Source organism: Haemorhous mexicanus, chromosome 4 (assembly GCF_027477595.1).
Source record: "Haemorhous mexicanus isolate bHaeMex1 chromosome 4, bHaeMex1.pri, whole genome shotgun sequence".
Lineage (NCBI taxonomy): Eukaryota > Metazoa > Chordata > Aves > Passeriformes > Fringillidae > Haemorhous > Haemorhous mexicanus.
Window position 1 is genome coordinate 49,580,525 of NC_082344.1, and position 25,301 is coordinate 49,605,825.

Consider the following 25,301-nt stretch of genomic DNA (forward strand, 5'->3'; position numbering starts at 1 on the left):
CCACCTGACCCAGGGAAATTTAAGCTGAAAGGCCAGCACAGAGGAATTGGAGATGTCCTAATGTGGTTTCTACTTCAGAGCTCACCCACAGTCAGCACGGCTAGCACTGTGCAGGTGCTCTGTCTGCTGACAGCACCGGGCAGCAGGCAGGAACAATTCCATCCTGAAGGTCGGAGCTGTCCAATTTCAGGATCTCTCACTCGCTCACCAGGAAAGATGGATCATGGGTAGACTTCAGAGGTAACAGAAATCAATGGTATTTTGCTAGTCATCCTCAGGGTAACAGCACTTGCACAGCATTAAAAATTCATCAGCATTTTGACAGGATATGCCAGCACCCTGAACAATAAAGTGCAACATGTTTCTGAAGGACAGCTCTCTCAAGGTCTAGAAAGGCGTAAAGCTGGGAATCTTACAGATATACTGGGAGTAAAGCAAAAAATTAGTTTGGGCACTAATGGGAAAGTCCTGGAAAAGAAGGGAAAGCGGATCATATAAAGCTCTTTAGAAGCAAATGCCCAAATATTTTGTCTATGCTTTCGAGAGATAAACATATAATGAAAACCATTGAAAGTGCAGTGAGAAAAAGGAGGACAAAAACCTAATACATATAAACATATAATTAACTTGGCTATGCAAAGAAGTCTCACTCTGCATGCCATTCCCTGCCCTCAACACAGCCTTCCTTTTTTTCTCTCATTACCACATTTGTAGGACTTAGGCATACAGATCAGGACATGCCAAAACCATGAGCTCAATTCAGATGAGTCCCACGCATGCAGATGCTTCTGCAGACATGTTTACAGCATCACTGCTGTACCTTTCAAGACAAAAACCTGGAACTTCTGCAGATTATTTGAATTACTTGCCATGGCTTTTGGCCAGAGAACTTAACATGGCTGAAAAACTGTCCCAAGGCTACAGGAAAAGCAACCCATCTTTATGCACATTTAACATGGAGACCATTTTCCACCACATTTTAAATATTTTTCCCACTTCCAATTTCTTACCTGAAGAATTTTGACTTTTCCTAAAACGTTCTCCTGTGACATTGCTTGAATGGCCTGTTCACTCTCTGTTCTCCCATCAGGTATGAAAATACTGTCATGGGAAAAAGCTCGACTGCCCATAGAATAATGGGAGGATCTGTTAAAAAAAATCAGTCAACAAATAAGTAAGTACTGCAATTAATTTATGAGAGTGACTCTTCATATCATAGTTGTCCTGCTGTATGGATTTGCTGTGTGGGTTCCCCCCACCCCATCACCTCTTGCTTTCTACATAAAAGCTTTGTACATCCTCAGAGGAGAGGCATCAGAACACTTTTTGTTTTCAAAAGTTTAATGGAGGTGCACAATTCCCTTACATACAGTCTTACTCCTTGGAAGGACCTAGAGTTGGGTGTTTGTAATAGGAGTGTTGAGAAGTTCAACTGATTTTCCTTGTATGCCTCAAATCTGTTACTTTCAGGGTACAGACTACATGGTGCTGAGGCACACCTTGCCAGACTGCATATCTAAGAAAGTGCTTTCATGCTTACTGCCACTGCTTGGTGACACATTGTCACTCCTGGCCAAAGCAAACAGCAGGTGCCAAGCAAAGGGAGCTCTGTCACACAAAAAGAGGTGTTACAGTGCAGGAAGCCACTTGTATAGAGCTGCCTCCTTTAGCTGATTACTCAGCACTTCCTACGGCCATGAGCACGATGACACTGACAATAGAAGGTTATCACCAAAGCCCCAGACTGCTAAGAAGCTTGTTGCACCAAGCTGGGTGTCCTTGATTAGCCATAAAGAGCAAGAAATGCCCGTGTGCTGCTGCTAAACTGAGCACTGACGCCAAGGAGGAGGGTGTGTCACCAATGAACCTGTTCTATGGCTCTGATTGAAGTCCACAGGCAAAGGCATGAAATAAAAAAGGGGTTTAATTTACCAGAAATCATTCTAATGAATTTAATTGTAAGAAAACATAGGGGAAAAAAAAAAGGCTAGTAGTTTTGGGAGCACACTGAGGGAAAAATGTATCTGTTTGAAAGTCATGTTTTGTCTCACCTACAATATTCCATAGTAAGTGAAAAGCCCATAATCTATAATCATGATAAAGCCACAATTTAAAAAACCAGAACAACTGCAAGGTCGTAAATCTCTCCTTTAAATAACCTGTTGGCAACCTTATAGAACCCATTTATAGTTTCAGAAAACTATCTGGAGGGAAAAAAATATAGTTTTGATACAGATCTATCCAACATAACATTCTACATATGATAAAAACATTATAAATAAGTATTTCAGCAAAAGCAAGGAAGATGATACTTCCAGAGAAAGACATAAGTAAAAGAACAAGAAAAATTAGGTTTCACATATTTAAGAAGATCAGTATATTATCTTTTCTGCCTTTTAAAATGTTCTAATTGTTCATGAAGTGTTCAAGATATTTCTATTCATACTTTGGAATCAAATAAGTTGGGAATGTATTTATTACAATTTCATCTTGTTTTTCCCTGAGGAATTTTAAGTAAAACCAATAATCTTTTCTTACAAAGGGAGAGTGTCATAATGGTTACATAACCCTGTTGAAACAGATCAGATGATAGACTATTCTTGACTTTTGTAACAGAATTTCTTGGAAGTAACCTGAAAATAAAAAGTCCCCCAAACTCTCTCCCTCTCTCTCATTTACGTATAAAATACTTTTGCACTCACAAAATAATGAATGCAATTCAGGAGGGAGAACACACACAGTTCTCCGAATCATTTCATCCTCCATACAATCACAGACTAACTGAAAAACTTCTTTTAATCCAGATTAATATTTGAGCAACTGCTTTATTTGAAACAAACCAACACATAAGCAGGCAAAGAGCTGGTCAATATTCCACAACACTTTTAGCCATGGAAGAAGAGGAACATTTAACTGATGCCATATTCTATGTTAGATTTTTTTTTAATATATAAAACCCACAACTCAATTGCCTCTGGCTGTTAAAGGTATTACACCTTTAAAGCTTCTTTTAGAAATCTTTTATTAGAAACCATAAAATTATATTTCTAAACTGCTTCTAAAAAGGTTTCTATACAAAATTGCTGTGACTCAGTCTGTACAGAGAGCTGTGGGAAAATTGCATGGCACTGAAATACCTCTGCCTTGCTTGGCCAGCCAGGAGTCAACCAGTGAAGCACAATTTGAGAAGTGTCCCTTACACAGAGACAAATTCCTAGCAGGCCTGGAAATTAATGGTTTGGCATGAAACAGAGTGAAAGTTGGCTTTTCTCATGTAATTGTGCAGGTCTGTTTGAACTGAAAGCTCCATCATTGCACTCAACAAGGTAGAAAGAACACATGCCAAATCTGACAAACCAGCCCATGGCAAGCCCTCCTGCGTTTGCCCTGCTCAGTGTGTGAGCCTGATGCAGGTGCAGAAGGCAAGGCCAGTGGGAACTGGCTGTTTGCTATTTACCTTTGAGCTGAGAGATCTGCTGAGAATGCAGGTCCAGGTCATATTGTTCTCCAGAGAGGATCCTCTCTCAAATATGTTTCCAGCTATGCTGTGGCTCAGATACTTGTGGCTTTGTCTCACAGCTGCTCACTGTGCATACAACACCATCCACTCCTTTTGCTGTCCAGTGGGTTGGACTTCTCCTACTTAAAATCAGACACCTCACATATATTTGTGTTGTTTGTTACAACTAATTAGTAGGCAAGGGTTGCAATTCAGGCACCAAAGAGTTCAGTGACTTGTTTGGAAGCTGTTCATTACCTTACTAATGAATTGTTAATATTGAAGTTGGGAGCAGCCAACCTGCAGCTTTGAAACTGAAGAGAATTTACCAGGAGTTCAAACCCCAAAACTGCTGTTGACCAACAGCAGGAATACTCTGACTGTAGGAATTGCCTGATAAAACCTGAACCATCTCTGAAATGGAAGAAAAGAACTGCAGAGGTCAGTTCTGGAGGGCTGCCTGGGGCATGGCTGTGAGTGAAAATCTCCCCCACCCTGCTGCTGACCTGAGGACACTTTTAGGAATCTAATCTCTCCTCATGCTTGCAAACTTGCCAAAGTTTCATTTAAAGCTTCCTTTGGGGACACCAGGTCACATGAAGCAGCTTGGCAGCTCCATGTGACCTGCAACCATAAGTACATCACCACTGAAAATCCAGCCCTGTCTTTGACAAGTGCCCCCAGTGGTACCAGTGGCAGGCTAGGACCATGCTAAGCAATTACAGCATCTCCAACATTCTCCCAGACACCAACTGCTCTGCCTCTCTCTCTCTCTGTCTCCCCCCACACTCATTACAAGGCACACACATTTTTGTTTCGTAAAAAAAGGACAAGCATCCAAAAAGTTTTGTTTCTGCTTTTGTTTTCTTGTTGACTTGATAATAAAACATCCTCCAAATTGTGAGAACATGAAACAGTCACTAAAACCTCACAGTGAATTAATGCCAGACTGCTCTCTACTCTATCCCTTCGAAATGCTTTGCAAATATGCTGAATAGTTAAGAAGTGGGTGAATGAGCAATTCTGCTAGCCACGTGTCCAACAACTGGTAAAAATAGTTTAGGAATTTTGTTTAAATATCTATGTAGGCTAAAGAACATTAGAAAAAAGATATTCACACATCATAGTAACCTAGTTTCTTTTACAGGCAAACTTAAATAGCAGTTAAGGTGATTTCCAAGCTACTTGTACTTTCTGAAAGGTCTCTTATTTTACTCCCTTGGAGCCCACAATCCTTTCACATTTTCCCAGTTGTGAATTTGACAGATTATATCACAAAGGTCCTTTTTCCACTGCATTTTTCACTTTGCTCATGTTCTACTTTTGGAAAGACTGAATTTCTTTTAAGTCATAATACAGTATGAATAATTGAGTTTCCTTTGCTGCTACCCATCTCTGAAGTTTTTCTCAAAAGTCTTTATACAATAACATCCTCACAATCCACATTTACGGACTGTTCTTCCTTCAGTTAAAAGGAATATCAGGAATGTCAATACCAGGAGTGGATTCCAACAAATTCACAGTATGACAGAGATATGGGCTACAGTCATAGCCATGGCTGAAGGTATTACAGTTTCAAACTTCCATATCACTTCCAAGAGATGTGGGAAAACAGGGGCATCAGTTTATGAGCACTTCTGTTGATAATTCCAGTGATGACACTTCAGAGGTTGTTTGTGCTGAAAATAGTTGAATCATCATCTGACTCACTTTCAGAAACCTGACTAAATTACATGAATTATGGATGTGCTATATCAAAATACAAAGCACTTTTAACAAATCCTTGAACATGTTCTCTCTGAAGATGTGTTGCAACCCAAATATCATGTTTCAATTTCAATTGCAATATACAAATTTTCAAAACTACTTTTTTAATACTGAGAGCAAAGTTAAATTTCATTTGCTCTTTGTCTTTATCCATTACTCATTCTTGCTGAGGTGTCTGTGTATGGTAAGAAACTAGAAGATGTGAAACAAATCCCTCCCAGCAGAATGGGACCACCCTGAGCCTACAGGAAAAGTCCTACATCTCTCCCATGAAGTGCAACAAACAGAGACCCTCTTTGGACCTTTCCTCAGCCATCCACTGCTATGGATCTATTTAGGATGTGATTTTCCATCAGTTCTAGGTACCTCAAGTCAGGGCTGGGTGAGGTATCACACTCCCTTTATCCTCCTCTCCATGTGTTCTCATCACCTCTTTTGTGCCTTACTAGTGATCACCATTCACATGAAATCCCCCCAAAAAATCAGAACCCAAAAATCCACACAAATTCCTGGTTCAATTGAGCAAATCCTGACACAAGTTTCCATGCTAGCTGCATATCTAGAGAGAAGCTGGAAAGAGTCAGACACCAATCAATATTTACTGCTGTGGGACTGCACCCTTAGCCACACTAGAGCTCGTGCAGGGACACTTTTGCGCAGAATGCAACATCATTGTATTGACACTGGTGCTGTGGGTTTTTAGACCCTATCTTTCTCCAGAGCTATTTCTTCTTTTAAAGAAAAATGTGTGATCCTTTACAAAGGAGAGGCTTTTCCAGAAAGGAGTACTGGGACCTCAGCTCTTATATAATCCCATGCTGGTGCATTACCAGAGTACAGAAATCTGACACCACCAGTTGCCTCTTTAGTGTGTCATAAATGTTCCTCCCACTCTGATATTAAAGAGTTAGAAATAGAAACTGAAAAATAAAGGGAAGGAATGAGTTGTTCTGTTCTTTTGTGTTTTTAGAGACTAAGTCCAAAAAACCCAGAGTCTCATGACTTTCACTGTTGTAGATTTCCATTAGAAACCAATTCTGTAGTCGTTAAAGATCAAAGCCAACTTTTTAACATAAAGCCATTTTTAAACAATAAAAGAAATTAAAAAGCATGCAAAGTAAGAATGAATTTGGTTTAGCCAGGTATTGACCCTTCACATAATCTCTTAAAAGGAAACTGAGAACCACTTCCCAGAATATTGCCTGAGGGAAATGACAAGCGCAGTGATAGGTTGCCTCTACTTGATGTTTTGTTTTAAAAAAGAAATCTGATTCAACATTTTGCATCTCCCATGAATGTCTCCAGGGCAGCCAGAGATGAAAAACATAAATTGCATTTCCTAGTCATTCCAGAGATGCATTAATACTGTAATAGAGGGAAATGGATTGCAATTCTGAGATGTATTTTTAGTGTCCTCTTTTTCATCTGCTGGAAAGAGAGTTTTGGTTCTAACTCACGCCTGGATGGGGAATATTGTTCATGCTGCAACATGACTCTGAGTTAGAGCTATGCTCAGACAGCACATGACTTCATTGCATTAACAAACCCATAAACATGGGCCTCACAGTCTGAACAGACAAAAGAGAGACTTTTTCAACGGGAATCTTGTTCATGAAGTGAACTTAGAGATAATTTCTGCATTCATTCTAAATATATATTCATATCACCTCCAGGAACATTGAATTTCAGGGCACTAACCCTGGGAAGATGGCACAGTGTCCCTGTTATGACCCATCCAAGTCCCACTGATGCCAGCGATGAGCTGTGCAGCCAGGCTCAGAGTAGCCCTGCTCTCTTCAAAGATATCACAAAGCTTTATCTTAATACAAAGCTCCAGTCTGGTCTCATCAAGGGAACCTATAAACTTAACCATGATTTTCCTTTTCTTAGAAGTAGAGATCAAGCCTAGCTTTAAGCAGCTGATGCATCATGCTAATAAGATAACTAAAATTATTATAATTAGAGCCATAAAATTAACCATGGGAAGTATCAAGGCCCTGAGTGCACTAACAAGCTCTAATGTCCCTGATCAGCCTCATCTGGAGCCTCCACCTGCACACACGGGTCCAGGAGTTCTATTTAAGTTCACACTTGAGGCTTTGGTCCCTGCCTGAGCCGTGCTGGAGAAGTGCTGGTCTGCAGCTCAGACAAAACCGTGCCTGGTCACAGAGACCTTTGATTCACACCTGAGTTTGCAGACCATTTTCCTGGCTTGCCCTTGGCCCTGCCTTCTCAGCTATGGAGCTGCAGCGTGACCATGGACCCCTCCTGCTCTGGGATCCCCTTGGTGTCCTGCTTGCCTCCCCTGAGGGAGGGGCTCTGCCTTTCCTGCTGCCTGACAGGAAGGTAATTGGGTGGGAATACGTGGCTCTCAACAAATTAATTTCATGTAATTATTCATTAATTGTCTAATCTCAGAAAGTGTCAGCATGTGCAAAGAAAAGCATGACCCTGGTTTACAGTAATTCTGCAAGCGGATCCTAATGCAGCTTGAGGATGTGACTAATTCAGCAGTTAGCATAAAACTATGCAGACTAGTAAATGGAACAGGGCTCTAAACATTCCACCTTCCACATTTGACCTGACAATCCACTGCATGTGACACACTTTAGTCAAATAGCAGCATATGTTTACACAAAATTTGCCCTGAAATATGGCAAAATGTACAGGAAAGGAATTGAAAAGCCTACATGAGCCTTGGCAGGAATATGTTATATAGAAACTGCATTTAGCTGATAAGGAAGGCAAGGAAGAGGAAATAAGACAGTACATTATACAGGTGACAAATCTGTTTTATCTAGAGCCCAGCCCTAGACCTCACCAGCCGCTGAAAATTTCAGTTGCCATGCAGAATCCTGAAAGGAAATTAAATACATGATGATTTGGAGGGGGAGTGAAACAAAAACATCCAAAAGGGAGGCAAGGGAAAGGACAAGCAGGCAGTGAGACAGCCTAAACTTCCAGGAGAGTACAGCAAGACAGCCTGTGTGACAGAAGTGAAGACCAGGGTGAAAACAGTTCTGGGATTACTGAGGTGAAAATGAAGCTGGTCTTAGTCAGAGCTGAGGACAAAAGACCAGTTAAAAAGGAGAAACAGAGCAGCACCTGATATAAAATGTCAACACTTGCAGAAACATGCTCTACTGAAGGCTCTCAGGATCCTATACAAACTACAGGCAGCCTAGCACTCAAGTAGCAGCTGGAAAAACAAAAGGCAAGCTAAAGGCATTTACTGCAAATTTCTACCAGGTGATAAAATTGGAGCAAGTAGTGAAATGTCCCAGATCACACACCTGAGAAGAAAGCTTCTGTAGCACAAAGACTTCAGCAAGCTCGTAATAGAAGGAAGTCAAGACTTGAGGTGCCAAGAAAAGCTAAGGTCAGCAGAAATACTGCATGTGATGTTAGCCTTATGTTCTCTCAAGACACCAGGAACCACTTCAGGAAGGCATTCCCTACTCCTCTGCTCTGGGCACATGCTGCTGAGTACACATCAGAAATGGCCATTCATAGGGTGCTTGTGGCTCCAATTTCTGTGCTACTCGGCTGCAATATAAATTACAAAAAGAGAGAAAAAACTCTGATTTCACCAAAACCTGTAATAAAATTTATTTTAAAAAGCCATGCAAATGGAAAAGTGCAGCCATAACCTTTTCTGTTCTGGAACATCCTTGACACGCCTCATAACCCAGAAATAAGAACCTTTTTCCAGGTGCTTGCATGTCAGCTGGCACAAGCAAGGAAAATCCAAGCTTGTTTTTTGTCTAAAACAAAATTTCTTACAATGCCCCTATGTTGCTTTGCTCTGCTTGGGCTTGAAGAGATACTTGCTTAAATCAGAGCTCTGATCAGGTGAAGTCTTCAGGAGAAGATGGACACCAAATACTGCAGCAACAAGGCACTTGTACTGGAGTCAAGAAGGCACTGGAAATGAGGCACTTAGAAAGGAAATTAGAACTGGCAAATGCCAGTGGCAGAAATGCAGTTAATACACTGGGAAAAAAGATACCCAGTGTATGAAAACTGGATGAAACAGAGAGAAAGTTTCTTGGGAGCTCTTTGAAACTCCATGTGGGTAGACAGATCACTTTTTACTGTTGATCTAGATTGCTTCACACAGAACTGCCCAATGCTGGAAGTAAAGGGGTCCCATTTTTGTGGCAGTCACTGTCAAGACATTGAAGTTTGCTTAGAAACTTTTTCCTGGAAGGTCAGTGATGTCACACTTGAGTCCTAAACACCTGACAGGTCTAATTCCAGGTCCTTTGAAACACTGCATTCAGCCTAAGGAGAGGTACTCTACTGTACCCCCAATAAGAGAAATTTAATTCCCCACTGCCTCTGCACATCAAGCCAGAATGACAAACTTTAGTAGGGCACTGCACAGGTACCCTTTCAGGTCTGTCTTCACAATGCTTGCTCAGAAGTTGAGTATTTGTCAACTGTGACAAAAAAGACAAATATAAAGTCTTTTAACATGCCAAATCATAGCCTCAGAACAGAAGCTTCTGGAGGCTTCAGTGAAGCTCCACAAACTTGTGGTGATTTCTTGCAGTCAGACCTTCTATCTCCCAGCCCTTATGGTTAGGACAGAAAGTTAATGAATACAGTTTTAACTTTGTAAACTCAAGAAGGGCAATATAGAAGCAGGAAAAGGAATTCCAGGCAGAGCAAGACGAACTGCAGCAGGAAACCTCCCACCTGGGTATTGCAAAATCACACAGATGAATAAAGAGGTTAAAGTGTGCATACAGGAGGATACCAAGCAAGTTATTTGCATCTGATGAATCCAGGATGTGAGAAAGGATGGACAGGCAGATCTCTCAGGCTGCTTCCAACTCAGCTAGTCAATCTACACCACATGGAGATTACCTAAATTGCCCTGCTCTGGGCATGTCTGCATCAGCCAGTTAGCACAGCCTCCATTAGAGAGTCAGGTGTTGGCTGTGAGCAGGCTTGTAAGCCAATACAGCACTAGGTGAAATACTAGCTTAGGTCTTGGAAGCAATACAGATGTCTTCCTCAGCCTACACTCATTCATTTGCTTGTCTCTACCTTCCTGAAGCAGCTTCCTCCCTTAATATATTTTCAAAACAACAATCTCCTCTCCCCAAAACAAAGCTAAATGTCCACAGGACACATCTGTAGATAACAAACTCATGTGCAGGCTGAGGAAAAAATATAGCTTATTAAAGGAATGGGAACATCCCTGAGCTTTTCCTGCAAAATTGGAACTTTTATTAAGCTTTTTTTAATATACAGTTGTTGTACATTCTTAAAGAATTTGAAGCAAATGGTTTTACAGAACTGCTCAGGATTTTGCTTATGTACATATACTACTGGTTATTTGTATTTGCTCTAGTCTGTTTCTGTATGAATAGTGGAAAGTATGGCAATGCATTTACTGTTAGATAACTTGTAAACAATGATGTGTATTATTTTAGTTAGACAGTCTATCTCTGTACTCAATTCATAAATGTTTGAAATTACAGGAAAAGCTAAAAAATATAATGGATGGAAGACATTGAAAACAGACTGGAGTGGCCAAACTAAGCTATAAAAGCAATTGAATACACTGCACCAAACACTTATGCTTGTTGTAAAATGAGTAACACGGCAAAAACTACCTGCAAAGTGAAAATTATCATCAAATCCCACCCACATTTGCACCATGAAAACTGACAGGAAAAACAGAGCTTTGACTGAGTATTCCTAGCAGGCCAAAACCTCTGAGGAATCACAGAAAGAAATGGTCCACTTGAGATGAGACATGGGACCCTTCACATTCACTAATCCTCTCTGATTTAAGTTGTACAGTCTGATTTTTCCACCAGAAGCTAACTTTTAATGCTTTTGTTAATTAGAAAATGTAATGGGTTTAAAAATGCAAACATTTAAGAGTCTCAGACAAGGTCTGCCACACCTTCATGTCACTGCTGAGGAGCAGGACAAGTTCCCATATCACTGTTTGTTTCTGGGTGCAGCACTGCACTTTCAGCCATGCCAAGTGGGAAATGCCTGATAGTGAGATGATGCCATTTAGTTTGCTTGTGAGGGAAAAGGCACTAAAACCTCCTCCAGTGGCCTGGCACTCAGCTAATGCATCACAACAGGGTCAGTCACACCTCCAGCTGCAGCGTGGCTTTACTCAGCGTTGATTCTCTGAAAAAGCTGGGACGAGCAAAAGAGGTGTACAAAACCACACCACAGAAACCAAAAGGAAATCTGGTACTCAAGGAATTTCACAGAATGGAAAAAAAACCCAGAGTGAAAAAACCCCCCAAATAAATAATTTTTAAAATCATGTTTTCATAGACACCATTAGAAATACTGCTCAGGGTGACGCTTTGGATACACATTTCATTCTTGAGCAGAGGAATTTGGAATAGTTTTTTTACCCTTTCAGAGTTTTTTGTTACACTTCCAGATACACTTCCCAGTGGAAACAGTTCCTTTTCTTCCAAAACAGCAAGCTTTGATCAGGAGTCAGCTAACCTCTCTGAGATGAGCCATTGGAAAGTGAAATAGGTATTACTGACAATAGGAGTTTGTGCATCTGGTCTTGGGGCTTTGCTGCTATTGGGGTAAGGGGGTTTTTGTTAGGATTGATTTGTTTGGGTTTGTTTGGTTTGGGGTTTTTTCCTGTTCCTAGTTAGAGGTTGCTGACTTGTTCACTCTGTACAGTTTCTTACTCCCACCATCCCCACAGAAAATTCTCATGCTGTCCTTCTGTCACCCTCCATTGTCATTGGAATATGATCTGATTTTAAGGCGCCTCTCTCCCCTCTTCTACTCTATATTCAAATTGGTTCAAAATAAAAGCCGTCTGTTCTTTGACCCCAATTACAAGGCAAAAATTGTTTGGGATACAGTGAAAAAGTATGTGTCTGTCCCAACGCCAAGATACCACCTTGCAGGGAAATGTATGCAATAAAGTATCTACAACAGCCAGTTCAAGTTTCTCTTTTCCCAGTCTGAAAAACAGGGGTGCCACTAAAACCTCTGCTCTGTGTTAAATCACAGAGCTGGATTCAAATTCATTTCTGCTTCCCCCCGGGATTTCTGATTTGCAGAGCAGCCCACGTGCCCCTTAAGCAGCGAGATTTTGAGGTCTAAAGCAGCAGGTGTCACGTTCCGAGGAAGGAGAGATGCACACGCCTCAGAACAAGCAATGTACAAATCGCTGCCAAATCAGCAGAGGCAGAACTGAGGTTTAGCCCCGCCAGAAGCCGGGGGAACACGCTCTGTGAGTGCGGGGCCGGCAGCAGCTGCGGCGCACTCACCTCAGCCCGCCGCCCGGCTCCTCATCCGCGGAGAAGGCGCCGTCGCAGAGGTTGCCGAAGGAGTGGCTGGGCTTCAGCTTGGGCTCCTCACACTCTGAGGCGGGCTCTCTCTTCTTCCTCTTGCCGAAGAGCTTCTTGAAAGGCTGGAATTTGCCTGCCCTTTTCTTGTCTGCAGATGAGAAGAGAGAGCGGCGGGGCTGAGGCAGGGCGCCCGCCGGCTCCGGGCAGCAGCGGGGGCAAAGAGCGAAGAGGCAGCAGCCCGGAGCAGCCCGGCGCTCGCCATGGGAATGCCGGGCTGCAGCCTCCTCTGGAACGCGTCACACTGACAAAGCAAGGGCAGCAGCTTTCAAACCTCTGCCCTTGGCTCTAAGGATCTGCAGCCAAACATTTGGATGGATAATTTTGCAAAGCCAGAGCGTAACGCTGCAGTGGTTTTAGGTTTTATATCAGGGTTTTGAGCATTTTACCAACGGACAAACACTGCTTTGGTCACGTCCCTTTGGAAGGGGCTGGACCCTCTGCCTTGAATTGAAAGCAATAGAAAACAGCCGTGTTTTAGTTATGTTTTAGCCTCGTAACTAGTTATTTACAAGTTATACAGGTCAATTTACAAATGAACAAAGAGAAAAGGATAAATTTCTGCTGGTTTGTACTGGGTTACTTCAATAAACATCCAGCTTTATATCAGCAAAGTCAGTACATTGCTCTGACTTTTTGCCCCAAGTAACTGAGGACAGAATTTGGCTGAGCATTTCTTCCTTGAGACCCTGAAATTTTCAAAGCAACACCAAAAAAGCACAGCAAAACCACAAAACATACATGAAGACAGGAACAAGAAATAAAAAGGTTAACCAGAAAAAAAAGTAACCTCTTTTCTTTCACCAGTAACTGGAAAAAATAGAGGCAACTTCAAACTACCATCTCCCCCTTTATTAAAAAGAAGTACCTTGTCTTTCTTGTTAACTGCTGTCAAGAACGGGTTAATTTCTCAGGGCTGGGATGAATCAGAGAATACATAAAACATAATAACTGCTAAAGCATTGTATTCCTCTTAGGCTTTATCTTAATTTTACATTAAGTCTACTTAAAACAAGGTAGTTTTTTCTTTGGGTTTTTTTTTTGGTGGGTTTTTTTGGTTTTTTTTTGGTTTTTAACCCCAGCATTCAGCCTCCTATCATTATCTAGTTTGAGAAGCATCATGTTGTACTGGTGGCAAATATTTTCATGAGCTAATTACATTCCTGTGTGTGCTTTCCTCTCAGGCTGTGTCCACACTGCCTCAGCTGCTCTGCTTTTCCTGTGGGTTGGGGCTCTGCAGAAAGCCCTGGTTTGGTTGCAAAGTACATGCATGGAGGAACTTTTGACCAGGAAACCTTGAGTATCTTCTGTAGTGCAATAGCATTCTTTAGTTCCACCTTGGGTTTTACACTCTTCTCTGCTGTCCTTAACCAGGGTAAAGCCACACCTGGGTAACACACCTTTGTAGTCACTGGAGGAGTCTCTGAAGGGTTTTTAGAGGGAAGAAATGTGCCCAAGCATATCTTGACCTGGCTACTTCCAGTGGTTTCCAAAGTAGCATAGTACCAGAGAGTCCGAGTTGAACCCAGCATGGCATCAAACTTACACACAATTCATCTATCTGTACCTGATCATGGATGAAGTAAGAAATCTACACTGAAAGTACAAAGACACAAGAGAGAGTAATTCTGCACTTCCTTTACAGATCCATAAGAAGTTCACACAAATGTAATTCTTCTTCCTGAGCAGTCAGAATACACAGCATTCATGCGGGTTCATTAGAACATCAGGGCATCAATGTAGCAGCATAAAAATAAAAAGCTGAATTATGAACTTCAAATTCAGGCCTAGCATCAGAACTTTCAGGTCCAGAATCACTGACTTCAAATAAGCAGATGAGAAAAAAAACAACTGGGGCAACAGTTTTACCAATGTAGAAGAAAAGGGGGTATGGAAGATTACCTGTCTCCCAGCCCTGCTTTCCATGAGCAGAGCAACTCACATCTCCAGCCAGACCAATGGCTTGCTGCTCAGTTCTGACTTTAGATACACGTAGAATGTATTTATATGTATTAGAATATATTCCTGTATTAAACCCCTAAAAGACAGGCAGGCAATCATGCAGAGAAAGAGAGAAATTATTGCTCGTGGCCACAGCTGCCCTGCGCCCTTTATGCACTTCAGAAACAGACTGCAAAAATCAAATGGTAGAGCATACAGGACAGAAAGCATCAGTATCAGACACAAGATTGGGTAGAAGAGCTATTTGTTCAGAGTTCTCACCTCGCTTTCTTCCTCAGCTTTCTTCAAAAGGGAAAGCTGCATTATGCCAATTTTGCTGGTTAATGTAATTTACTGCATAAATCAATGAAACTACAGCATTTTTTAGAAAAGGTTCTCACCATGTCATTCATCCACGTTACTCTTGTCCCCTCCTCTTTTTGAGATCTTCAGATATAACTGTGGATTGCCTCATTGACTCTAAATCTACAGTACTGATTCACCAACTATGAGTCTAGTGTTGAACAAATGTAACAGGTCAACACAGCTTTCATTTCATCAAAATGGGTGAAAACCAACACACTTATCTGCAGCCAAGATCTGCTTTTCCCCACGTGACTTAACATGTCCCCTAGCTGTTTCCTTGCTGCACACCCATCATCACAGCTGTCACATTACTGAGCATGAATTCTTTAAATCAGGCTTTGTGACTCATTGCAAAGCCAGAGAACACCCTGCCCTGCACAGGCTGCACATGCTGCTCTCCATCCTGCCAGGTTTCTAAGGAGGGAATGCCTGACCTCTAAGACAAAGTCTGTTTATGTAAACTTTTCACAAGATCTTATGGAGGAAGATGTGGGATGATACTGCAGGGTGAAATGCTTCCTGTAACAGTAAAACAAGTACAGAAAGTATTCCAAACATCAGCAATGCAGCAGACAATTCTTTGCACAAAAGCCTTTTGAGTCTGTAATTCTCAAACACAACTCATTCCTTCTGTCCATCTCTACTGCTGAGAGAAGAAAGTGGGATAGGAAAGGATGAAAGTTGGGACATTCAGTGGTGTCAACTTGCAACAAGGACAATTGCTGGGAGAGCCAGGAAACAAGTCAGTTTACATATGCCATTTGCTTCTCTCCTTAATCACTTTAATGGAATCCTACAGATCCAGCCCCAGGAGACCAGGGGAAATAAGCAATTAAACCTTTTTTCCTGTCTGTTTGACAAATCTATCTTGTTCAAATCACTGTAAACAGTTAACAGTAAACCAGTTTTGAATCACAGAATCACATAAGGTGTGAAGGCGACAGATAAACAAGGTTGGATACACTAGCTAGGATAACACAGCACATATGGCAGGCGCTCCCTTCTCAGATACCAGAAGAGTAGCAGAGCAGATTAGAATAATCTGTAACCTGTCATATAATTTGTCAGATGCACAAAGACTTGCAGTGTGTAACACAGAGCCAGTTAAAGCAGAGAGAATTGGCATCACGCAGGCAGCACATGGTGCCTCCACTCCCGATGAGAGAGGGGAGCAGCTTCTCCTCTTGCAGTCTCTCTTTGTGCTCTCCAAGAAGGATGAAGGTGGGTGCAATGGCCTTTACTGCCAGGAAATCAAGCACAGCCTTTGGACTCCAGCTGGCAAAGTCTTATCAACATGCCAGCTGACACTTCCCCATAAAATAGCTTGCAGTTAAACCGCTCAATTCCATTGGGATTCCCAGGCTGTGCCCCCCTTCAAAAACAGCACAGAATCCTCAACACACGCACAGACCAAACAAAGACTTAACTACCATGATTGTAGAGGGAAGAGATTTAAACTATTGGAAAGGGAGTGAGCAGTGTATTCCAGACAACAGGCAATGGTGAGGTTATGCCACTGGATGGGATACAGAACATGTCAGTGTCCCTGGAAATATCTGAAAAACAGTTTTCAAGCAAAACAAACTTAACACAAGAAACGGAAAGACTCACATAATCCAAGAAGAGACACCTAAATATTGAACAGGGTGTTGATTCCTTGCAGCTTTTCCTATTTGCTGTGGTGCTGGGGGCACTCACAGCAGTGTGGGTGAGGAAACCTGGGGGACAGGTCATCTCTGAGCAGAGCTGACCAAGCACATGCATCAGCTGGTGGGTAGAAAGATAATTCTTGAGGACAAAAAAAAAAAATAGAAGTGGAATTCATTTTGTCAATTTGAATTTTAAGTTTTTATGATCAAGCTTTTTCAAGCCCCAGTTTTGAGATGGGATTTGTAAAGATTTCACAGATTTTTTTTTGTTCATTGTATGAAATGCAGCACCTGTCTATGACACTTCTCATAGTATGAGATATTGCACAGAAGCCGTCTCCAAAATTATGCGTTCTTTGTTAGTGAACTTAATGGCTATAAAATATGGTGTAATAAACTAGATTAATGAGAACATGAATTATTTAATGGAATAGATACTTCTATAATGAATTTAGGGAATGGAAATCCATATAGATGTAGCATTAAGAACTGCGTGGCAGAGAGGACAGGTGGGTAACTGGGCTGCAGGCACAATACAGCAGCCAAGCTGGGAAAGGAGACTAAAAGGTGTTGTTAAGAGGGCAAGCTGACTGACATTTCTCATTGCATCTGCTATGGTACACATTGCCAGTATCACTATTAAAAAAAACACCTCAATTTCAAGCTAACGGTATGCTTATTGATGCTCTTTTAAAATATTTCAGATGTATTCACTACAATAAGCACTGCTCTGTTGAGCCCTGGGTTGGATGGGCATCTGCAAAAAGTTCTTTGCTTTTCAGGTCCCCACCAAAACAGATGCCTTCTCTCCCCCTTGCCCAGCTCTAATGGCATAGAGCTTCCCTGGACAAGCTAGGATTGGCACTTGCTTCCAGCTTTCCCACCCACTCCACATCTCAGTGCATCCATTTCTGTGGGACACCAGAAATGCTTGTTTTTGCTGATTAATTTTCAGCACTCCCTGGAGAAGTGTTTCCACTCCTCCAGAAAAAGGAGGAGTGGAATAAATTGTTGGGGATCAAGGAGGAAGAGAGCAGGCTTTGCTCTGCTTAACCATGTTCCCATATTTTAAAAATAGGTGTGAGCTCCTGTACCTGTGGTAGCACATCTGATTTCACAGTGAAAATTGATTTCTGGACACTTTCTGCCTTCATGACCTGCCCTCAATCTATTGCCATCTCTTCCATAGGTAGCTGGGATTGACAGATGGACACAGTCCAGACATACAAAGCAGGCACAAACACAAAAGAACCCAAGGAAATATTTCAGAGAGCATACAGAGAATAAAGACTGACATTTAAAAAAAAAAAAAGTCTGATGCTCAGATTCAATAAAGTAACTTCTCAGAAATGGGTTCACCTCTGTGAGACATTTAGTGATAGCACATAACAGTCATAAAGCTGACAGCATGCAATAGTCCCATGCTGACAGAGATAATATCACCTGACATAACATCAATATCTGAGAAACATTAAATGAAAACAAGATTGAGAGGTATTGAAGGCATCAAATTGGTGTAGTCACTATGGTCTAATGAAACACCTAGGCAAAGCAAAGGAAAAATAGTGGGCCATTACTTGCCTGTTTTTCCAAGAGTATCAGGTGATCTTACAAGAGATAGTATTTCTTGCAAACCTTGCCCCAGAGAGGATGGGGTATTCTTGGATTACCTGATATAAACTAGTAATACTACCTAAAGTATCCATAACATAGCAAGAATGAATCTTACTTTCCAGAAAAATCTATTTTCCCTTGCCATCTACAGAAGCAAAAACATTTCCACAAAAACCAGCCCATTTTTTGGTTTTTTTGTCCTCCCAAAGACCATATTTTCCACAGAAACCATATGTAGCTGAGACAGTCAGCTCTTAGGAGACACTTATGAATCATCATAATAGAGTCCATTAATGTTCAAGCAGCATATAATATGCTTTATCATCTAGAGCAAGGAAAGAGCTATTTCGACACTTCTCCTGATATACAAGGAAATACCTCTTGAAGGTAAAAGGACTTAATCTCCACAGTATGAGGTTTGGCACAGTGCTCTTTAAAAGCAACAAAGAAATATGAATGAAAAGGAGGAATAAAAAAAATTTTCAAAATGTTTGGATGACAAACATTTCTTCTTAAGAAGACGAACTAGAGCTGAGTGAAATATCCACTTCTTCAGTCTCATTTTCTATGGCAAAATTCTCCTTTCATTTCTGAGCTCCTGTTCTCTTTTCCCCACCTTTTAATCAAAGACTTCACAGCCAATCCTTGTATTTCTGTGCCTTCTATTTTCATCAAGCATCACAATGAGTGGTCCTAGAGGTCAGAAAGCCTCATTCATCCAACCCTTAGTTTTAACACTGTCATTCTGCCTTTTTAATCCATCCCACTGCCATTCTTGGGCAGCACCTTAGGGACAGAGAAGACACTGCCCTCCAAAAAACACAACCAGACTTGGAGCAGGTAGCTCACTTTGGGAATGTGTGAGGTGGGCTGGGGACAGCAGAGACCCCATCAGGGAAGACAGTATGAAAAAATCAGTATAAACTTCGGGAGCAAACCCTACTGAGGCCCAGGAGTTCTCTTCTTCCAGGGGAAAGCTCCAGTTACAGGCTACACAGAGAGTAGCCAGAGGGTGTAAAGAAAGTTAGAATTCATATCTGAGGACAGTAAGAATGGGTAGTGGAGTTCATAGCCACGAGGACATTTGGGAAAGGGTTAAGTAAATGCAATAGATGTTCCCAAGATGCTGGGCTGCACTGCAGAACATACCTGATAAGATAAAACCTGCTTATTATAGCTCTGGATGCAGTGATGCATGTAAGACTCTTAGAAAGGAAGAGACCACAATAGCTTCTGATTCACCAACAAAATATTACATAACAGAAGGGAGAAAGCTTTGTTTTGTTAGTGCAAGGGTTACCAACTCAAGTTATTAATGATGGGACATCCTTTTTGGTGTGCTGGGTTTTATCTGAGGTTTCCAGAGGTGATTCAAACACTTGATGTCAATGCAATAAAGAGATGTTGGAGCATTATTTCCTTCTCAGAGGAAAAAAAGGTAAAACATTGGAGTCCCTCAGCAGGTTAATTTCTTAAGTGGGAAAACTCCTGACTCAAAGAAGTCCTGGCCATGCTGTGTGTGAAAAGATAAACCTCCCTGTGGCAAAGTTACCTCCCTGAGGCCCCATGTCAGAGCAGTCCAAAGTCCAAGGAGTGCCACGTGCACTGGACAAACAGCTCCCACTGCCCCTCCCCAGCTGCAGAGGTGATTTATACCTCCTCAAGGCAGGCACAGGCTGACAGACCAGGATCCTACACTCAAATCACAATTTATAAGATCATTCTTGCAAGGGGTTGTGCTACAGGAACAGTTTTTCATGCCTCTCCACCTCCAAATAAACCCTGTATTGCACTGGCCAACATTTTTAGATCCATACCACCTCCAGTTTTCCACTAATGAGAGGAGGAGCATTTCACCATCACAGAAATTACCATATAAAATGTTATTTTAATGAAGTTTTCATGAAGAGAGTATGAGGCATAGACCAAACTTCTTCAGTGGTAAGGCAGAAGTGCTACCAGCATGCTGCTGAGCTCTTCAATAAGAAAAAGCAAAGAAGTGTCCAAAGAAGACAGATGTGACCACTCCAGCTGATCACAGGATAATTATAAGCCAGCACTATGGTGCTGTTGCAAAAATTAAATGTTCTCCTTTGGAAAGGGCTCACTCAGGGGAGTGGCAGAGGTTACTGCCCAAGCAGGGGGCTAGAGAGCCCACTGGCTAATAAATCACTAGGGGCTAATAAATCAAGGCTGTAAGAAAGCAGGTGCATCCAATATATTTTAGATTGGGATTTGGAATTTTTTTCCTTTTTTTTTTTTTAAGGGGAACAACAAACTAATGCATTACTGAGTCATTATGACACAAAACAAATTCTCTCTTCAATGTCACATAAAGGCAATATTATTGGATGCAAATTTCATGTCATGGTGCAAAACCAGGTGCATTATTTCTGCTTTTAATGCCTAACACAAACTGAGACCACTACAGACTTAGAGTGGTCACTTTTTCACTTTTGCACAGTTTTAGTATAATACATTTTACAATGACAAACATATATTCATTTTAAATTTGCAATTCAGATGAACTGCTAGAATATTTTAAATAGGTCAGATTAAATGGAGAGACTAAAATTTTCATTTTATGAATTTACTTACTCCCCAGTCATGAGATATTAGTTGGTTTTCTTGAAACTATCAATCTACCTTTTGAGTTAGGGCAGTTCCACAGTGAAGTAAAAACACATTTTAAAAAGTTCCAACATAGTTCTACGTGTAGCTCTAAATGAAGGGGAGGGAGATTAGGGGAATGGGAAACCCCAATAATTACTTTATGCCTGTGTGTTTTCTTTTACAGTTCTGAGAATTATAAAGTGATATGGAAAACACAGGAGTAAAAGGGGTCTTATTCTAAGCAAATTATTAACTACTTCAGCAGACATATTAATTTAATAAGCTCTTCATTAAATTTTATAAGGGTAGAGCTGAACAGAAGGCAGTAAATCCACCCCCCCCCCCGCCCCAGATTTAAAGAACTAAAATATCAGGATCATCTCTAATTTTTGCAAAGATTCACAAAACCCCCTTATTTGAGCAACCTGAAAACCAAGCTAAATATGACCTGAATATGCCTAAAAAAACTACAACAACTTGTGTTGATCTCTGATTTCAGAGAATTAAATCATGCTATTGTGGTTTGCAGCTGCAGAGCAAAATAAAGGAAATAAACAATACCTTAAGAAAAGAGCTGCATAAACCATAGCAATCACAAATTCTCCAGCAAACTTTGGTAAAAAGCAAAGACTAAAGTCAATGTTTGCATGGTGAAAATCAGAGTGAATAGAAGCACAGAGCTGGGAACAGTTCTGTTTTGTTGAGTGCTTGAGGTTTTCTTAACTTCTGAAGGAAGCCAAACCTCAACTTCCTTATTCTGCTGGGCAATGTAGACAGAAGGAATCGTGGCACTCATTCCCCAGATTGGCATATCCCCAAAATATCACAGGAAGTAACTTCAGCCAGCAGCACAGGGGCCAAAGAACTTGCTCAGTGTTCCACTCCAAAGCCTGGAAGCACTGTGCTCTCCCATGGAACTATCTCTGCCCCTGGAGCTGTGCAAAGCTGCGGCAGAAGGACACCTTTGGCTCCTCACTGCTGCCCCTGTGCCTTCCTGCTGCATGCTTCCCTTTCCAACCACCCTGCCAGGCTCACTTGCTCCTTCTGACAAACAAATCCTCTGATATTGACACAAATTGTGGCCAGATTGAGATTTGAGGCATCCGATTTGAGTCTTGGAAATTACCTATTTAACGAACGTCTGGATTTTCATTGTCTGAGCAGCTTTCACTGCATACACAGGCCCAGATTATCATCCTCAGGAGGAGCAGAAGAGCACTGAGACATTCCCCATGCTGTTGAGGACAAGATTTGCCTTCTGAGCATGTCAGTAGAAGAGGATAACCAGCGACTTGTGTGTAGCCTGCAACTCCTCCTGTCTCTGTCTCATCCCCAGCGTCACAGTCTCTCCTTGGCACGGCACAGAGAACACCCCTGTGCTGCACTGCCACCTCTCCTGCTGGCACTTCCTTATTCCAGTCTGCACTGGATCTCCCTTCTGAGCACCTGGGTTAGATGGCCTTTTCCAGCTTTTTCAGAAATTGCTGGTATTTGTAACATAGACCACTGTCAGCTGAAGGATGAAATTAGTGTCTTAATATTGACTGCAATGCTAACAAAAAAACTTCCGCCTGAGCCAGCACCTTACCAACACTATTACCTACCAGCAATTTTAGAAACAAGATTTTGAGCAGTTAAACAGACCATGGAGATAAAACTGATCATCAGTATTAATCACTAATTATGCTAGCATTGCACACACCTAACCTAGCTGCTCTTTATCCATCACCTGTTCCCAGGCAGAGAGCGGGCAACAGGCTGAGGAACAAAGGCAAATCTCAAAAAACTTTTACACAGAAAGAGCGGATTAAAGACAGGACTGGGAACAGGTAGCTGCTTTCCCACATCCACACTGGAGACCTCAGCCTGAGTTGTCTTCACCACCCAGATCAAGCACAGACAAAAGATGCAATTAAGACATTTTTGTGATAGGAATGGGACTGTAAATCTTCAGGTTGAAGTTCTGGCAACTTTCTCAGACACTAGATCTGCTTTAGAAAAGGACCCTAAAATTGACTCAATTCCTCATCTTGTCATAATGTATCAAAATCTACAGAATAATAAGATTGAGGTTCTTGGTTTGCTTTTTCTTTCCAAAATTAAAACTAGAGGAGTGAGACATCACTTGAAGCACTTACTGACTGGAAAACAGAGAAATCTGATGAAATTTTATTTTTTGACCTATGTATAAATATCTAAGAGATAAAAAGTTTTGAATAGTTTTCTTCTGGTATTTGCAAAACCTAGAATATTCACTTCATAGAACACTCAGATGTACTTTGCCATCACAGTTATTTGGCTAACACTGAGTATATTAACATATAACACTAATAAGTAGAAGCAGTGTTATTTTAAATGTTAACCAAGTAAGATTTCTACTTTAAATAGAAATATCAAGAAAGGGTTCTTTATAAATTCTGTAACATCAAAATAGAAAAAAAATCCATCATACTACAGTGATGCTAAATGAAATCTCCCTCTCTGTTCTATTTTATGAGGCTAGAATAAAATTAATTACTCATGAAGAAGCAAAATTAAAGAGGAGAAGAGAAGCAGCCATAAAGAGATGATACTCAAACATTTATAAAACTAAACATTTTAATAAACACCTAAAATTATTCAAATTCAAAATGGCTTTTGCACAAAAGCACAACTCTCTCTATCCCTGACAACTAAGACAACCAGATATTTCCTTTTAAAACATCTTGCCTTTAGGTAACGAGAGCAAAGAGAAGAAACTATTTCCCATTTTCATGCTGTTTTGGTTCCAGGCAAGGATTTGCCAGGCCAGGATGTGACTGATCACTGTAATCACCCATTGTCTCACTGTGCTGAGAATACAAAGCATTATCCTCATTATACTGGTGAAATACATCAAATTTAGCTGCACAAGGTGAACATGATTAAACTTCACTGAGAATGGAGACAGCACTTTCTCTGAAACATCACTTTGCCCATATTGGAATTTATTCACCATTTACTACGTGCCAGAACGAAGAATGGAGGGGACTCAGGTGGCCAGGCAAATCACAAGGTCCCATGTGCTAGTGAGGATGGTAAAACAGAACTACAGCCAAGGGAATTTAATGCATTGTAAATTGCAGGATATGACATCAAGATGGGCCCTTGGGTGAAAACTATTCAAGTATGCAGTTTGTAAGCCTTGGAAAGACACTGGGAGTGCAGGTTGTGTCTGTCATTCTCTGAGGGGCTGCAGCAGCTGTGACAGCCCCAGGGACCAGCCAAGTGCTATGTCTCATGATGCACCATCACTCCAGAAAATGTTACTTGTACAGGGTAATCAGATAACTTTGGCAGACCAGATAACTTCCCAGCTGCTCCAGTCCAGTGGCAAGACCAAGGAACAGAAATTCTGTCCTGGATCTGACTAGTGCCAGGGTCTGTCTGTCTAGAATGGATGGAAGCTGGAATCCATTTCAGCAGCTCTGGATACTTGCTGTAGTCCAGCTGCTGAAGAAAATTTTGGATCCCTGTGAGCAGCAAGGTACAGGACTGGGTGCCCTGACTGTCCAGCTAAGGGAAGTCCACAATGAGAGTTGGAGGAATCCCAGGTTGACCAAACTGCGTTTATCTCCCCTCCTTAACTGCTTCTCTGACATCACACACTTCTCTACACCCTGCATAAACTCCCTTCCACCTGATACTCCTGCTCTACTCATTAAACTCAAGGTCCAAGAGCAGCTCCCTAAGGGCTGGGCCAGAGGAGAGAGGTGACCACTTACTGAGTTTTAACCCTTTTTACTTGCTTTGTACCTATTCTTAACCTACTGGACTACAAGCACTGTAGCTGAGTCAGTGTTTTTCCATCTCTGTAAAACATCACAGAGAGTTACAGTAAGACATGCAATTTTGAAAAGAATTCTAACAGTACAAATATAATAAACAAGAAAAAAGTTTTAAAATACAATCAGTTTCCATCATGTGACCAAATATCCTCAAGATATGTTTACATCTCTCTCTCTGTGGCATATTTTGACACTGAGATAATGCAAAGAATCTCAAAGTAAATCCAAGTTCTACTTTTTGAAACCTTGCTCCCATTAATGTTTTTGAAAGATTTGTGAAATATGAGTATGGAAACAACCATAGCTGTTGCTTTGTCCTGTGGGCTTAGAGAAGAGGAAAAGCAACACACCTAAAAGTCCTGAATGAAGAGAACATTAATTCCAGTGCTCTGTGTTGGCCCCTCTGTTAGATCTCCAGATCCTCATGCCAGGCTTTATACTGCATTTTCAGAAAAATCCTGATGCTCTAAATGACTGTGCTAAACTTGATCTTTCTTTTAAAGAGCAGACTAAAGCCCAAAAGCCATATGTGCAGTAACACCCACCCAGGACAGTCAGAGGAAAGAACCATTTAATTTAGATACTTGAAATGACAGCACTGCCAACAATAGGAGTGTACAAGTTAAGCTTAGGCTTCTCCCACCCCTTCACCCTTCTTTTTGACTTTTTCAGACTAAGTCCTACA

At 41.3% G+C, this 25,301-nt stretch overlaps 2 protein-coding genes across 6 annotated transcripts in view; one reads left to right on the forward strand and one right to left on the reverse strand.

The window, feature by feature from the left end:
* CRACD (capping protein inhibiting regulator of actin dynamics) overlaps nt 1-25,301 on the reverse strand; it is a 69,160-nt gene that overhangs the window by 25,525 nt on the left and 18,334 nt on the right. Inside the window, exons 2-3 of one of the 5 annotated variants that reach the window (XM_059844787.1) lie at nt 12,550-12,718; nt 1,011-1,146 (exon numbers count right to left, since the gene is read on the reverse strand). In XM_059844787.1, coding sequence (XP_059700770.1) covers nt 1,011-1,130 — 120 coding nt within the window. In that variant the 5' untranslated portion in view covers nt 1,131-1,146; nt 12,550-12,718. Of the gene's footprint in view, nt 1-1,010; nt 1,147-3,457; nt 3,575-12,549; nt 12,781-25,301 lie in introns of those variants that run through there. The other 4 variants (XM_059844788.1, XM_059844786.1, XM_059844784.1 and 1 more) reach the window with 4 other exon arrangements.
* Nucleotides 24,225-25,301, forward strand: part of LOC132327000 (proline-rich protein 18-like) — an 80,018-nt gene continuing 78,941 nt past the window's right edge. The window contains exon 1 of the mRNA XM_059845670.1: nt 24,225-24,315. Coding sequence (XP_059701653.1) covers nt 24,225-24,315 — 91 coding nt within the window. The remainder of the gene's footprint in view (nt 24,316-25,301) is intronic.